General features: G+C 35.4%; 2 protein-coding genes across 2 annotated transcripts; both read left to right on the top strand.

The window, feature by feature from the left end:
- The first annotated feature begins 446 nt into the window (after nucleotides 1–446).
- On the top strand, nucleotides 447–896 carry LOC135638445 (transcription factor IBH1-like). The gene has a single exon (XM_065151556.1). It carries the CDS (start codon nucleotides 447–449, stop codon nucleotides 894–896), a length of 450 nt encoding a protein of 149 aa, XP_065007628.1.
- Nucleotides 897–10,450: 9,554 nt separating this feature from the next.
- On the top strand, nucleotides 10,451–17,173 carry LOC135637613 (fimbrin-2-like). Its single transcript, XM_065150257.1, has 14 exons — nucleotides 10,451–10,700; nucleotides 10,796–10,981; nucleotides 11,068–11,294; nucleotides 11,390–11,561; nucleotides 12,332–12,370; nucleotides 12,545–12,613; nucleotides 12,730–12,846; nucleotides 13,467–13,681; nucleotides 14,339–14,494; nucleotides 14,599–14,798; nucleotides 15,015–15,172; nucleotides 15,716–15,812; nucleotides 16,536–16,627; nucleotides 16,736–17,173. Exons 1-14 carry the CDS (start codon nucleotides 10,614–10,616, stop codon nucleotides 16,919–16,921), a joined length of 2,001 nt encoding a protein of 666 aa, XP_065006329.1. The 5' UTR covers nucleotides 10,451–10,613; the 3' UTR covers nucleotides 16,922–17,173.
- Nucleotides 17,174–17,412: the final 239 nt, after the last annotated feature.

Genomic DNA, 17,412 nt, shown 5'->3' with positions numbered 1-17,412 from the left:
GCCTCCTCCTGCTGCTGCTGCTCCATTTCCACCTCCCTTCCCTCCCCCACCACAAAAGTGCCTTGATTCCTATGCCTCTATCCCCCACCGTCCCTTTCCTTTCTCTTTATTTACTCCCTTCCCACCTATTCCCACACTTCCATCTTCTCTCTCTATAGTCACGCAGTTATGAACTGTGTGGTGTTTTGTCAACCATGCGTGTTGTATAGGAAATGCTACTGCAGGAGATCTTTGCATGTTGACGCATGTGTCAGAGATATGTTTGCCCTCATCTTTTCCTCCTGAGATCGAGCAGGTCCCTCTGTGTGTCAGAAGAGCAGAGATCCTAAGAAACCGTACCTTAAAAGCATCCCTTCCTTCGGGCATCTAACCATATCCATCTCTCTCTCTCTCTCTCTCTCTCTCTCTCTCTCTCTCTCTCTCTCTCTCTCTCTCTCTCTCTCGCGATGGAATCGAAGAGCTCTACGACTGGAAACCGTGATAACCCTAATAGAAACCTTCACGGATCGAAGACCATGATGGCGTCCCACTTCCTAAGAGCCCTCTTTCGTATACAGCAGACGTCCACGAGCAGCTCCTCCGCCGGGCGAAGCCGCAGAATAAGGCGCGCTGCTTATGCGTCCATGGCCTACTCGGCCGGGACACGGCGGGCGTGGAGCCGTGCTTTGCTACGGAAGCTCCGCAGCCGAGCTCGCCTCCGGTTTCCGAGGAGGCTGTCTAGGGCTGCGACACCCCAGCGGAGGGACATGGATCAAGCGCAAGTTCTTCGCAAGTTGGTGCCGGGAGGGCCAAGCATGGACGACTGCAAACTGCTGGAGGAGACAGCGGACTACATAAGGTTCCTTACCACGCAGGTACGGCTCATGCAGACGGTCATGGACTCGGTCTCTTCTTAGGCTCACTTCTCCATGATTACTTGAGGTAGAGAACGAGAGAGACGGCCAGGTTTAGCGTATCTTGTGAATTAGAGTGACTTGACCATCTCACGAACATCAAGATTTGTACATAAACTATTTTCTTTCGAATCAAGAATTGTGTTATCATAGTGAGGTGAAATCTCTCTCTTCCCCCTCCCTCTTGTGTCCTCCTTGTGACTGATCAAGCTATGTCTTTCTGATCGACATTAGCGAGACTTGCAGGTTGAAAGAATGATCAGCTTGGTGGGTCCATCGAAGGAAACAGTCCTAAGACAAATGGGTGTGCCATGCTCTCAAAAGCTTGGACAAAATGTTGATGGAAACCCAAGAAAAGATCCTCTAGGAGAGGGAGGGGATCAATTCTTTCAGTGTTTCTTACACATCTTTATTATATTCATTTGATCCATCTGGTTATTCCTTTCCTGTTATAGTGGCTTTGAGTGTGCTGTCAATCCTACTTTAGACTTTAGTCCTCCGGTTGGTGGCGTTATTTAAGATTGCCTTTGCTGCTGCCTTCTTTTGGAGTCATGCATAGGGTGATAGAAAGTGTAAGATTTCCTGATTTGAACCACCTTCAAGTTATCTTGTTGCATCTTTCCTGTGCAAACCTAAGCATTAGAGGGCCACCTCTTTGCTGCAAGAGTAACATGAAATGAAAGCTGAAGCTGAAAGAGACAGGGAGTCTTAGTTTAGCACACCAGTCTGGAACACTACCTCAAAAGATTACAGTGGGGACTCAGCAATACTTTAGGTGTCTCAGTTGAGCTGTACTTGAGTGTGTTTGAAGCCACTCATCATGGTGTTCTTCATATCATGATGAGGAAGCAAATGCTGGGTCTTATCTGAATTTTTTACTTATATTTCTCAGAAAATATTTCTACTTTGTGCTTTCTTATCTCAGTTTCTACACCAAAGAAAAATGATGCAATATGGCCTCCTCAGGCTGTGGTACTTCAGCTTACTTCTTTTTGTAGTTGTTGAAGTTCTAATTGTCCTTGTGATATATATATCTTAAGTGGTCAAATTCTAATTATACTTATGATGGGGTTAAGTAATGATTGATTGGTGTATTTTTTTTCTTGGTTTCCTTTAATTCTCCCAAACATAATATTATGAATCTGCAACTTAATGCACTCTACAACTCCATTCAGATCCACTTTTTCTCTTCTTTCTGTTAAGAAAAACATATATATATTTCTAATTTATGAAAATAATCAAGAAACCTTTATAAACAATTGGCTTACATACATATATATATATATATATATATATATATAATCATATTGCTGCTCTTTATATATGATTTTAAGTGTTTCAAAATTAAACACTTAAGATTCTGAAATAAAATCTAATCAGATATTTACTTTCACTGATTTTAAAATACTAAGTGGAAAATTACTACAAAATGTAATACTAGTGATGACTGGAAGGGTAAATTCTTTTATCAGGCTAATGAAACCACTAAGAACACTTAAACTACACATCTTGTATTGTATATTATTCTCATCTATTAAAGTAAATGATGAGATTTATTTTTTTCTTCAAAGTAAGTTCTGTCAATAGAATTTTGTGCCATCAAAAGACACAGACAGATATGCCTTCCTCTCCTGCATATACAGTGATTGCATTTTTTGTAGAAAAATTATTTGTTTAACTTTTATATTTCTTTGCCTCAGATATTTCTTAGAATGAGTGTAATAGGTTTCTTTACTATCACTTTTGATCGACAACATTCATATAATCCTTTTTACGGTCTTTCTCCGATCTATTCGCTGGATATGTTAAGATTGTTTCCTGGATCTAACTATAGTGTGTTATTTGTACTGTGAGATCTGGAAGAAGATTTCAAGTTTTATGTCTTTTGGCTCAGATTGGCATTGCTCAAAGTCTAATCTCGATTAGAATATTGTTCTTGTGTTAACAGTGAAACAGTGAAACTGGTTTGATAGCATGTCCTGTCAATTTTGGAAAAGACAACCTTATCTATTGACAACATTAGAATAAAACCTTAAACTTGATGATTCTATTGAATGCTTCAAGATTTGGTTGAACAATTCAATCCTTTACTCCTTACTTACTCTTCTCATCCATAGCAAGAAAAAAGAAAGGAAAAAAATCAAATAAAGTACACCTGACTAGGTTTGCTAGGGAAATGTTCTAAATTTCCTCATAAGTTCTTTGTTTGTCTTACTGTAGATGTATATGAGCAATTATTATACAGCAAAAGTCAATTACCAACCTGAAAATTCCACTCAGTTTTGGGTAATTTACAGTGTCTGATCAATAATTCTGCCACATCTGGTAACCTTGACTCTGTCATCCTCCCTTTTTCTTTTATGTTCTTATAGTTTCTTATTATCATAATTGGACACTGAGAGCCTATGTTTTGACCTCTATATAGATAGCACTATCTTTGATTGGATATAAGATATTATTCTGATCAGTGCATCATATCTTCATGCAAGTCTTTTTCATAAGATATTCAAGTCTATGACACAAAAATGACTTACTAAAGCTGAAACCTGAAACCTTGTTCTTAGCTCCTGATATAAGAAGAAATTGGGAAGGTCTATTGCTTCAATAGCTCTTGACCTTTCATTTACTGGTTGTCAATCTGTTAGATCATTTCCCTTCTTCCGAAAGCTATCTCACTAAACGAAGTATCAGCTTGAACTATTTGATGGCATTCTCAAGGTGTTCAGAAAACCCTACTTCCAAGACAGCTATGGACCTCTCTGGGTTTTTGCTGTATCCCATGCATTGCCACTTCCCAGTCTCCACTTTGTTGTTCATGTTTTCCATTGTTTGACAACCATAATCCATCAGGGCCTTCTGTCTTGTGCTACTGTCATCCAGCCAACAACTAGCTATGCCACCATGGACTTTGTGTTTGAAAGCTTCCTTGTGTTTCTGACTTCATGACATGCTTATCCCGATAAGCATAATCGATAGAATTTATCGCGAAGACGCACTTTAGTAAAATTTTCTATAAAATTGAGCCAAGAAATTTGTCTAACTAAGATCATTTATATGCTCAACATGACTCTCTCTCTCTCTCTCTCTCCATGTTGCAAATACATGGGTGATGTGTAGCTATCGACCAGTAGCTTTCACTTTGACCTACAATCAAGGAACCAACTAACACTAAATGATCAAGATTGGATCAGGGAATTGAATGGACTTTAAGAGCATTCTAGTGAGTCTACGCTGCAAGAATCTAATAAGGTAGAAATGTCATAGGCAGGGATGAATGCAACTTTCTTACTTATGGTGTATATAAATGTTTGCATGAATACATTGTAAAAATGATCCAACCTAGGAATCATGATGTTATGAGAATAAGGTTAATTCAAAATATAAGTCTGAAAAGTGTACATCAACAGTGGAAAATCTCTCAACATTTTATTGTTTGCACAACATTGCAGAAGATCTGGAGAACAGAAAGCTGCATAGAATCTGGCCTAACAAATAAGGGTATAACACCGCGATTTCGATAGCAAAACTGGTAGCTTCTTCACCAAAACAAAGAAAGAAGAAAATGGAAAAAGCTAAGGCAGATGCCATTCTGGCAATCCATCTGCTGCTACAGTCACTAACATGATTCAACAGTGCATTACTGATAGAGAAAATGACACACGAACTACTACACATGCATGCATGCATGCATGCTTCAGGAGTTGCATTTATCATACTTCAGGATTCATGTGAAAGCTCCATTGAGATAACCACACATTCACCATTTAGATGCTTCTGAAATATCATAAACCCATCCCTAATTGGCTTCTTTCTGAGTCTGTTTAATCCAAAAGCTTGGTTATAGACCACTTTTTTGTACTCAATTTAAGATCCAGATGTGTTTGCTACAGCTTTAAGATTCATGATAAACAGTCTCATGATCATTTGCTGCTTTGTTGAGCACAAGGTTAAGTTTAGTGTTGTTTTGTAGAAAATTCCGAAACAAAGCGAACTTGTTCGATTTTCCGAATTTGACACAGCACAAACTGAATTCAGATGAATTTAAACCGAATCGGATTGGATTGGTTTAGTTTTCTAGTTGATTTTTAGAACATAATATAGTTTACTGATACTATATAAATGCAATACATAGCAAACTATATTTAATAATATTCAGCTGTAACTGAAATCCAATTCTTTACTTTTTCATATTTGATTCAAACTAATTGACTTAATTATACCAAAGTAAGTAAATTGAACCATTTTTGTGATCAAGTAAGCTTTATATGCTGATAAAATGATACTGAAGAATGAATATATATATTTAGATATATAACATATTAATCAAATTAATGTTATTCTTGATTCAGAACATCTCCAAATAGGGTGTCCCTATTTGGGTTAGGACAATCTCAATCATGAGAGAACTATTAGGCCTAAATCTAGGAGTTGAATGCTAGCTATCTTAGGGCCTTCAATAGCAATTAGATCAATCATTGAGCATGGTCAGGTTGAAGACCATGGTTCTATTCTTCATACCAAATTAATCTGTCTTTCAAGTCAAGTTAATTATCCTAATTCAGATGAAGCTTACACAATATTAATATTTTCTTAATTAGTTGAACACCTAATTAACCATCACTAAAGTACTTGTATTACTAAATGGAAATAGAAATGGAAGGGGAACTTGATTCACTATCATTCTTACAATTTAGATGGAACCAATCCATGGCTTGAACTTGACTACTTTTTTCTCTGAAGATAAAGACTAAGATGTTGTCACAAGAATCACTATGTGAACTGAGCTTTTGGAAGTCATCAGATGTTGGTGTTACAGAATAATTGAGTCCAGATGCTTGATGTCTTGTCATAGGACCACAAAGAGTTGGTCTTGAGCTTTGTTGCCAGCTTCAAGCTTTGCCTCAGCTTCCAAGGAGGGTCACATGGAAGCTTGAAAAGAAAGCAAATTGGCCAAAGAACAAGTTAGATGCTAGATAGGATGCATGACATCCACTTGTTCACCATTGAAGTAGAAGTGAAGAAACAAGGATCATAGAGCATAACCTATCATTTGAGAAAGAGACGAACACCAACATTGGCAATCTTGATTTTGAAAGTTGGGACTTGTAAGTTTGATAATTTTAGTTGAAAATTTTATATAGGATTTATTATTGGTGCATGGATAAGATTCAAGAAATTTATATGCATACCTATATTTTTCTTATTGAACGATGATTTATTAGTAAATATTCATGCGTGAGAAGAGATCGAAAAAAAAATAAGAGAATAAATATATTTTTATCTCTCTTGGAGAGTCATGTGATGTATTAGGTTTGACTCATAATCTAACATATTTTAATTTTTAGTTTAAATTTGATATATCTTTCAAGAGTAAACTTAAGAGCATATATCACTAAAGAAAACTACCTCTAGAATATATATATTCTTTCATTATCTCACATCTTCTTCATATAAGACTACTGATTTCAAGTACTTGTTCAAATAATTTACTTAAGAAATTTGATGAAGTGGTTTAACCTTTGCCTATATAAAAGATTATCACTAGATCAATGAATGGTTACAAAAGAAAAATCAAACCTTTTCTACTACTTTTCTACTCATCACCTCAAGCATACAACAAACATGTATAACTCTATTTCTAACCTAACTAGGAGAACACACCACCCAAAACAAATCAGTTCTCATCTATTTGTATCCTACCCTTCAACATTATGTAATTGGAGTCAAGCTACAGCATCCTATCATATCATATCAAATCACATAACATGTGCACTAAATCCCAATGATTGAGGACACCTTTCAAGGTACTAAGAAAAGATGTAAGCTGTCAGTGTTGCACATGTGTTGTGTCACCCTAAGTTAGACCCCCTCATGACCACACCCCACTTTGGATACATAGAGTTCAGTCCCTTCCTTTGAAAGCTTGGCACATCATTCACCATCTACAAACCTTTTTGTTTTAATCACTAAATATTAGAGGTTTACTTGGTGGATTATACACAAGAAAAATTGAAGAGATATGAGTTGGATTTGGGGAACTCTTAATTAGCTAATTCAAATCTTCCATTAAGCCTTAACTACTACTCCCTTTGGGCTCCTCCTAAGTTGATCCTATTGAAGAATTGAGCTACAATAATAATAATACATTCTGAATTATTATAATTTTTTGTAGGATCCGCGATTTTCGTACTCGGCTAAATGATTATTTAAATTATTTTCTATAACAAAACATATGTAGAATTAGCTAACAACAAGAAGTTGTCTATTGAAATATTTTTTCTATTAAGATGTAAACATAATTCTTGAATTTCTAGGCCATATTATTCAATTATAAATCAACTTTATGTTTGAATCTTTTCTTTTTAACTTGTTGTTGGTGATGTAAAATATGACAAACATATTGATAAAATCTTATCTTTTTCATTTCTTCACATATTTAAAAAGTTTTTTTTTCTCTCTCATTAATTCTTGACTTTGGAAATTTTGTAGTTTGCTGCTTGATGAAATTATTCCCACAAATTTGGCTCTTTAGTCATACAATAATTATATAGCCAAAGTATGAGTTGATTCCCTACAACTAGTTTTTTTTGTGGAGGATAATTTCTTTGGGCCATTTGTAGATCCAATAGTACTGTTTCAGAGTATAAATTACATCTTTGCTGTACCTAAAAATTCTCATCTCAAGAACTAAAAAATAAACACTTAAAAAACCATAAGAAAAGCTTCTTCAATTAGTTTCTTTCTTTCTTTTTTTTTTGTTAAGCAAGAACCATGAAGTAGTTCATGAAACACCCATTAAATGCAAGGAAAAAAAAAAGGCATTCAGCTTTCATTCATAAGAACAAACTAATAAGCATCGATGATTCGGGTTAACTCGGTTGTTGTTCTAAAGAATTAGAGGTTGATGAAGGCTTAGACATAGAATAAGGGATAGAATGGCAAAAGAAATCTGTGTTATTTATTCCAATATTGTTTTGTTTGCTTAAATCTACCAATCAAGTGGAAATAACAAGTAACATTCACCATCATTTTTTCGGAATGCTCAAAGGAAAAATACATTACTTTTATATGTTAATAATTCGATATCGGTTTCAACAATCAAGGAAGAACTTCATAGTTTCATTATTAGCAATAGGACAAGTCCATGAACATTGAATATGAGTATTATGTAATTTAAACCATGCATCAACTCAAATCAGATTTGTTTTTCCTTTTTTTTGTAGATTTGATGAGCTAAACAAAAATATTTTTAATACACTCTAAAAATGGAAGGACAACATTCAGTACCAAAAGGTGATTCCTAGCTAACAAAATAATAAAATAATTGCCTCATCATCCTCAAAAGGAAACATGAAGAACATGAAACATCATTCTTCTTTCTTTTGAGAAGAGATAAGCCACATGAACACCACTTCCCACACCTCAGAGACATGTGCAACTGGCAGAAATCTTCATTAGTTCTGAACCTGAAACATGCACACACCCATCCACTGTCTGATCCATTACTCCTATGCTCTTTCTTTTGGTGAGATACCACTCCAACTTGGAACACCTTCCTTCCCACAGTTCAAATGATCATTCATTGTCCTACAGAACAGGAGAAGATGGGCTGTGTTCTATATTGAAAAGAATTAGATGTAATGCAATTATGAGAATCATGCATGCAAAAGAAAAAAAAAAAGCAGCTTTGTCGAAATAGTAGAAAGGTGTGAGCTTCCAGTAGGTCCAAGTGCTATATGATAGATAATAAGGTCTTAATACAAGTATAGAAACCTTGACAACAACAATCTTCATCTTCCTTGGTGTACAAATGGAGTCAAAGTGAAACTTAAATCAGTACTCTCAATCAATTTTCAACTTGTTACCATAACAATTAAGAATGATTTCTATGCTGCAATATTTATAAGTATATAAATTCATATTATTTTCATCCTTTTGGTTATTAATTTGGTTCAATTTAACTCAGCACATTAAGTAAGGTCGATATACAGTAATAATTCAAAATAAGAGATATATTATCGTAAAAAAATAAAATCAATCGGAGTTATTTTAAAATATCTTTTATTTTTGTCATGCTAATAAAATGTTTTAATTAATATTTATGTGATCACTTATGTTTGCTCATTAATAATGTGATTTCTTTTATATAAATGATGTTAACGGGATATATATGACTTATACAAAACTAACTAAGTATCGAAAAATCAAGAAACACATAATTTGGATGGAGTAATGAGGGGCTCTGAAATCTATGAGAATCACAAATAATGAACTAAGGACTTGCCTCACTCAAAAGGACACCAATGTTTGATGTAAAGTGGCATGCATTGAGTCCCCGCAAGTCCTCTAATATGAACTGCTGCAATGATGATAAAGTAGAAGGGTAACACTGATACCTTTTCTTATGGTCCAAATGCTCCCATTTCCTTCCTTCTTTTTCTTCTGTTCTTTGCAGTGATTCAAATCTCTTTGGATGGAGTAGTAGCTGTCAGCATCACCAGGAAACTGGTGTATGGTATAATAATGGAGTAGTATCCTCCATTGATCCTTCCTGTTTTCTGCAGCTTTGTAGGTTGTAGACCAACCAAAATGAATCCCCATTTGAACCCAAGTCTTCCTCATCTGCTTTCTTTCTAGTCTCAAGCTAAAAGAATACTTTTATGTTTTTAGATTCCTTCGTTCTGCTCCTCATCTAGATTTTAAAGTTGCTAATTAATTTAGTTGGTAAAAATTTAGTGTTATATCGTGAAAAAATACTAAAATTATAGATTTTCGTCGATCCAACATATATTTAGTAGTTGTTAAAGAGTAATATAATATTAATGATCTAAATTTTAATCCAATACTAGTTTATTTATGACGTTCTGATCGTATCGTTCGATTTAAAAAAATAAACTCAGTACACAAATCTTCCACTAATATTGGGTTGGACAAGATTAATATATGTCGATTAAGAGATTAATTCATTCAATATAATTTTATGAAATAAAAAAAATAATATTTGATAACCATTTATAAGATTATGATGGAGATTAACTGTTAGGGTTTTTACCATTCTTTCCTCTAGAAATAAAAAACTTAAGTAAAATATATATAAACCTTCAAAAATTAATATTCTCCGGGCTATATTAATATCAACTCATTTGAATTATATATATATAATATATATATATATATATATATATATATATATATATATATATATATATATATATATATATATATATATATATATATATATATATATATATATATATATATATATATATATATATATATATACGTAACTAATTTTTGAAGGATATAAATATCAAATAAAGTTTCAATTAAGTTAGAAATAATGACAGCTGATGGGATTTTTTAGGTTTTAGAGGATAAATAAATTAAATTTAAATTTAGAGGGGTAAATAGTAAAATAATTGACTTCGGAGGGGTAAATATGAAACTATGCCTTGATAATTTGAATTCGGACAGGAAGCCTCCGTTCCGTACGCCTCACCGCCTGCCTTTCCGTTACAATTCCTCTCTCTCCCTAACCGAGCTTTGATCTGCTACATACTGTCCCACTCGCTCTCGTTCCCTTCCCCATTCCGTCTCTCCTCAACCAACCTCTACTCTGCCTCCTTTTAGCCATTCCCCCTTCCCCACCCCATCAAGAAGAAGCAAGCAAGCAAGGAAGAAGAACAGCCAGAAGAGGGATACCCGGTAATAATCAAATCAATGGCCGGCTTTGAAGGCGTCGTCGTCTCCGATCCCTCGCTCCACAACCAGTTCACCCAGGTCGAGCTCCGCTCCCTCAAATCCCAGGTATACTATTCTAGCCATACCGCTTCTTCTACTTCGGATCATTTCTTGCCTCCTTCTCCTTCTCATCATTCTGCTTCCGTTTTCTCCGATAACAGTTCTTGTCCATACGAACCAGTAGTGGCGGTGGCGACGGAGGGCCGCTTACTGTTCGGGATCTCTCCGTCGCCATGTCGAAGCTCAAGATCGCCGGCGACGGCCTCTCCGAGGACGAGAGGGCTGTCCTCTTGGGAGAGTCCTTCCCTGATCTCGACCACCAAGTCGACTTCGAGCTCTTCCTTCGGGTCCGGGAAAAACACTCTTCTTCGTTGGCTGAACCTTTGGCGACTTGGGGGTTCTTAGATTTTTTATTTGTTTGTTTATTCTGAAGGTGTATTTGAAGATGCAAGGGAGGGTTGGAGCGAAGAACTCGTCCTCGGCCTTCCTCAAGGCCGCCACCACTACTCTGCTCCATACCATCAGCGAGTCCGAGAAGTCCTCCTACGTCTCCCACATCAATAGCTACCTTGGCGAGGACCCCTTCCTCAAGAAGTACCTCCCTATCGATCCGATGACCAACGACCTGTTCGAGATCTCCAAGGATGGTGTTCTCCTCTGGTGATCCTCGGACCTCTCCCTGTTATCTTATCCTTGGTTTATTGTGGAGTCCGTTAATTGGGAAGGAATGTTGATGTTTGGTATTGCATGTGAAGTAAACTCATCAACATAGCTGCTCCGGGGACCATCGACGAGCGGGCGATCAACACGAAGAGAGAGCTGAACCCATGGGAGAAGAACGAGAACCATACTCTGTGCCTTCACTCGGCCAAGGCCATTGGCTGTACTCTCGTTAATATTGGGACACAGGACTTAGCTGAAGGGAGGGTGAGTTTATATTACTCGCCACTGCTTCTGGTCTAATTCAGCCTTGGAATTGTCGAGTTCCTAGGAATGTGCTGCAGAGCTTCTTGGTCTTGTTAAGTATGAGTAATGTTTTCAAAAGTACAATTTTGTGTCCCTTTTCCTGTATTTAGTTAATTCTCTACTTGCTACTTGTCTAATTCAAGGACTCCTTGATTAATTTGAGGGTGTAGCTTGTCATTGTTCTCCTACAGTTTGCCCAGAACCAAGAGTCTTTTACGTCGCATATGTTGCTAATAGGAGGATCTGCCCTCAGAAACTGATTACTACCATGTTTAAGTTGCCTATTTGTTACTTTAAGAAATGCTCAGTTTTGGCTATCGGATTGGGAAGCTTGTCTTTAATGCCTGAACTGCTGTCTTGATCCATTTGCCTTCCTGATTATGTCACTTCTCAGTAGCTGTTGGACCTTATATCTCATAATTGTTTATCCACATTTGATCATACCTGATATCTTTATTGATATTATGATACTATGCCTCACTATGTTGCACTAGATAAATCAATTCTGATAATGTTCAATTGGATATTGATGTTACTATTTACATGGTATTATCCTCCAACTGTGAATAGTAACATTTTGAGTATCTAAACTATCTCATGATGTGAGAAAATTGCAACCCAACTTACACTGTATAACATAGTTATATTTTTGTTTTCTCAAACTTCTACTGTTCCTTTTGTTTGGAAAAGTTTCTGTAAACCAAGCACTTACTGTTGATTTATGCTTGCAGCCTCACCTTGTACTTGGACTAATATCTCAAATTATCAAGGTAAGTTCTTTTAATTTTGTGCAATGCAGTCTTAAACTTTATTATCTTTCTTTCTTCTTGAACATATGCAAATCGTTTACTATCGCAACTAAAAAACAGTTACTTTTGAGATTTCTCCAAAAATTATTCTTGGATAATGATGTTAACCTCTGTTTCTGAAAATGCTGCCATCAGATTCAACTGCTAGCAGATGTAAACCTAAAGAAAACTCCTCAGCTTGTAGAGTTAATTGGTGATAGCAAGGTCCGTGATGTTTCTTGTTGTTGTAGCTATTTTATCTTAAAAATAGTCAGGGGTTTGTAAGTTTTGCATTGCAAAGTATGTCAAGTAAACTACCCTTGATTCATTTGGATCTACAGGACGTTGAAGAGCTGATGAGTCTGTCACCAGAGAAGATTTTGCTTAGGTGGATGAACTTTCAATTAAAGAAAGGTGGCTTCAGGAGATTGATAACCAACTTCTCATCAGATGTGAAGGTAACACCAATTCAAAAACCTTTTATGACCTCTTTAGTCTATCAAAGACTCTTCCTCTTATTCATTTCTATATCTATTTATCAACCAACCCTACCATCTTCTCTCTTTACATTTTCCTTCCTCGGAGACTCCAAATAATCCCTGCCACCTAAATGAAGAAAAGGATTTATGTATTCCCAATGTTGTGTTATGAAAAATGACGTAAATTCTTAACTTGTTATCAGAAAATTGTAGGATTCACTTACCAATCATAAATTCCAAGAAAAGCTCTTTATCAATTTTGTCCCTCTATAATCTTTTTATAAGTGCTCCTTTAACCAAAGTTCCATCCCAGTAACTTTATCATATGATGTGGCATTCCCACATGACATGCAGTGTGGAGAGATCAGGTAGGTGTGATCTCACCACTTGTAGATGGAACTTTGGGGCATGTAGCTGAACTCAATCTCAAAGCTTTCATCTTTCCTTTTCCCATTTCTTTTTCTTTAAGCTCGTTTTAATTTTATTTTCCATAACTTAATGCAATTATCTTTGGAGACATAAGATTAAGTATTGACATTGGTTTTATGGTAGCATTCTGATAGTAATAGCTAATTCATCAGTGATGTTCCCCACTGCAGGATGGGGAGGCCTACGCTTGTTTGCTAAATGTTTTGGCTCCAGAGTATAGTAGGAAGCCTTACCCAAGTACTGTGAAGGAACTTCTTGAAAGAGCAAAATTAGTTCTTGAGCATGCAGATAGGATGGGTTGCAAAAGATATCTGACTCCAAAGGACATTGTTGAAGGTTCACCAAATCTTAACCTTGCCTTTGTTGCCCATATTTTTCAGAAAAGGTGAGGGTAATTGGCCTAATTAATTTAGAGAATGGGTGAAGATGTTTACTAGCATGCTTAGTTTATCATTTTCATAGCATTCACATTTAGTTAAAATTTGCAGTTACATGGTTTATGTCCTCTTGGAAGATAAATCGCATCTAAGCCTATTCTAATTTATATTTATACTTTCACATGTGTTTCTATTACACCAATTTACCTGAAAAAGAATCGACGGTGGTGACCTCCACTGTTCATAGGATAAGACTGGCCTAGAGATAAAGGGAATGCTATCTTCTTGTAAGCATTATGTGTAGATAAATAAAGAATGCGTTTGCATTATTTTTTATTGTTTCTTTCAGATTTGTAATAAGATGAGATGCCTAAGGGAGTGAAACTTCACTTTATGCATTGTTCTTTTTTGTTGGCAACATAGATTTATAAAGCTCACAGTATTTCAGAATCAGCAATAACATAAATTTTGTCCAAGTATTTGCCTATACATATCAATTCTGGGTGTTAACGTAATTCTAATGGTTTGGTCTGTATTATAGCTGTATGAGTTTATTTTCTTTTACATGTACCATATACGGTAGATCTTTGACCTATAAGCCATACAAAAAATACATATATTTAATCACCATTTATTAAGAGCTATATCTTATTCATTATCTGCAGGAATGGCCTATCATCACAGATGAAACAGATCACATTTCTTGAAGCAAATTCTGATGATCCACAAGTTTCAAGGGAGGAAAGAGCATTTCGGTTATGGATCAATAGTCTTGGAATCCCAACATATATAAACAATGTATTTGAAGATCTTAGAACAGGGTAAACTGTTTATGGATCTTATGCTTTCTGTACTAGTTTATGTCTATCACTGTTAGGATAATTGGAGCTGTAATTTCAACTGATATATTACTTTAAACTTGCAGATGGGTCCTTCTAGAGGCCCTTGACAAAGTTGCTCCAGGTATAGTTTGTTGGAAGTCTGCAAACAAACCTCCTATTAAAATGCCATTCAAAAAAGTAGAGAACTGCAATCAAGTTGTCAAGATTGGGAAACAATTGAAATTTTCCCTGGTTAACATTGCTGGAAATGATATTGTGCAAGGGAACAAGAAACTCATATTGGGTAAGCATTAGAATATTTACAATCCCATTAGCAGTTTTCCTAAGAATTAAAATATCTGATCCTTAAATTTGGGCAAAGCGTATCATGTTAGTTATTTATAGCAGAGCTCAGTAGTAGAACAGCTAGCATTAAAAGGCTTTCCTTTAGACTATTGGCAGTTAGGCTATATCTTTGTGATTTAAAGTTCTAATAAATCTATTTACATTTTTGTTTAAGCTTTTCTGTGGCAATTGATGAGATACAACATTCTCCAACTTTTAAAGAATTTGAGATTCCATTCTCGTGAAAAGGAGATAAAAGACGTTGATATATTGAATTGGGCTAATGATAGAGTAAAGAATTCTGGAAGGCATTCACGCATGGACAGCTTTAAGGTACTATATTTTCCTAATCTCAAAGCTTTGTGGATGTACATTGTACTTGTTCTGGATCCTAACATTCTGGTTTAATGTTAAGTGGAATAAGAGAAGCTTATGCAACTTTTAACTAATAAAGCTCTATTTTCACTGGTTATGGTTTTATTAGAAACTCATTATTCTATAAATTATAATTGATGTGCTTTTTCATCTTGACTTGGTTATATTTTTGAACTCGTGTACTAGGAAAAGGCTTTTATATGTTTATGGTTTTCTATTTTTCTTAAGTTCCACTAACTATTCAATGTATAGGATGTAGTCAGTCCAGTTATATGCAGTACTGTATGTTTAATTACACAATTGTGTGTTATGGCTCTTAATGTTGCAATCCGCAATTAACAGAATGGAAAAAAATGTTAACAAAATTTTATTTTACTTACTAATGTGATTACTTATTTTGTTTCTTGTAATTTCTTGTAGAATTTTAACACAGATCATCAAATGTTGTCACAAAGAGCAATCTCAGCCAAATTTAATATCATTTATTTTACCAATTTACAGGATAGAAGTCTTTCAAGTGGAATTTTTTTCCTTGACTTGCTAAGTGCTGTTGAACCTCGAGTTGTGAATTGGAGCCTTGTAACTAAAGGAGAGAGAGGTAACTCAAATCTTTATGTACGAACAAAAATGATTTCTCAGTTTTCTTGTTTTATCTATCATCTCTGTTATCCTCTATAGTTATGTTTGTGCAGCATCCACATAATCTTTTATAAGTTTTCTTTGGAAATCTCTAAAGGAGACATAGATGCACTCGTTCGGTGGGATGAGTCAATTTGAATTAGGGATGCAGGAGGTAGTGGGAGACATTGTTGCACTTGTGGTAGATTTAGAATTTGATTATCAGTTTTGTTTTGCATGTGGTTTGTCATTATCTTATTGAGTTATTATTGTTATTCCATCTAGTAAAGCTGATTGGTATGACCCTCTGACTGGTCCATGTTGATTTCCAGAACATTATTCTCGGTCTTTCCTATGTGGATGCCAAACAAACTGAACCAGTCAATCAGGTTGCAAATAGTTCTAAACTAAAAGATGAAAATATCATATTGCATAGCTTTATATAATTTAGGATGAGTTGGTATTTCGACTGAGATGCATCCATGTTTCTGTTCAAATTACTAAGAAATTTACCAACAAATTGGAACTTGATACTAATGTTCTAGTCAAGGAAAGCAGATATTATCTTCAGGTATTGTTTCTTTTATTCAGCAATTTTATTAATATGCATTTCATTTTAAGAGGTAATGTAATTTTACAAATCAAGATTACCTTTTGCTTTCTCTTTTGAAAATTTAATGTCTAATATGTGGAACAAATGCAGATGAAGAAAAGAAAATGAATGCATCTTATATTATCTCGGTCGCAAGGAAGCTTGGTTGCTCTGTGTTTTTGCTTCCAGAAGACATACTGGAGGTAACTTCATAAAGTGGATAAAAATGAAACCAACCTACAATCAGATAATTTTTTTTTCTCCACCTACTGATAACATCGTTCCTTATCCTCAATGATTTACTCCATCAGGTGAATCAAAAGATGATGCTTACTCTGACAGCTAGCATCATGTACTGGTGCTTGAAGAGACCAATCACAGAGGACAGAACTGCGTTCTCGGATGGTGAAAACGGGAGTTCATCTGAAACCACCTCGACCTCAGCTTTAGATGACACTGCATCAGAGTCTTCTTTAGATGATAGTGGAGGCAGATAATTCTGAATCGGCCACACCTCATATTCTAACAATATCATCTGACAAGAATCTTCTTTTCTTTTCTTTCTTGCTCCTCCACCAGCCACTAAAATGTTTGATGCAGTAGTGGAACTACACAATAGCAAGCTTGCTTTTTCGCTTAAAGCTGGGTTTGTATGCTTTGTGTTGCTCGTTAAATGATATGTGATGATGTTTATTTCTGGATGATGTGGTTGTATATACTAACCCAAAACTCAGTTGTTGTTACCTTTATTTCCTTTGAGGCGGCGAAATCATTTTTAATCTTCGCATTTCATATGTACCTGATGCATTAGTATGTATCATTCGTTATATATTGTTTCGAGTGTAACATACGATTATGATATCAGATTTATGCTAGCTTAACTTACATGATATGAGGTTTTTAGTAGTATAAAAGAATTTAGAGGTTTTGACTTGATATGCACTCATCGGATTCATTTTAAAGTGGTATATTCACTCCCAATTGGATT

This window comes from Musa acuminata, chromosome BXJ3-5 (genome assembly GCF_036884655.1).
Source record: "Musa acuminata AAA Group cultivar baxijiao chromosome BXJ3-5, Cavendish_Baxijiao_AAA, whole genome shotgun sequence".
NCBI lineage: Eukaryota > Viridiplantae > Streptophyta > Magnoliopsida > Zingiberales > Musaceae > Musa > Musa acuminata.
The sequence above is the reverse complement of the archived record's forward strand: the minus strand, read 5'-3'. Positions and strand labels throughout refer to the sequence as shown.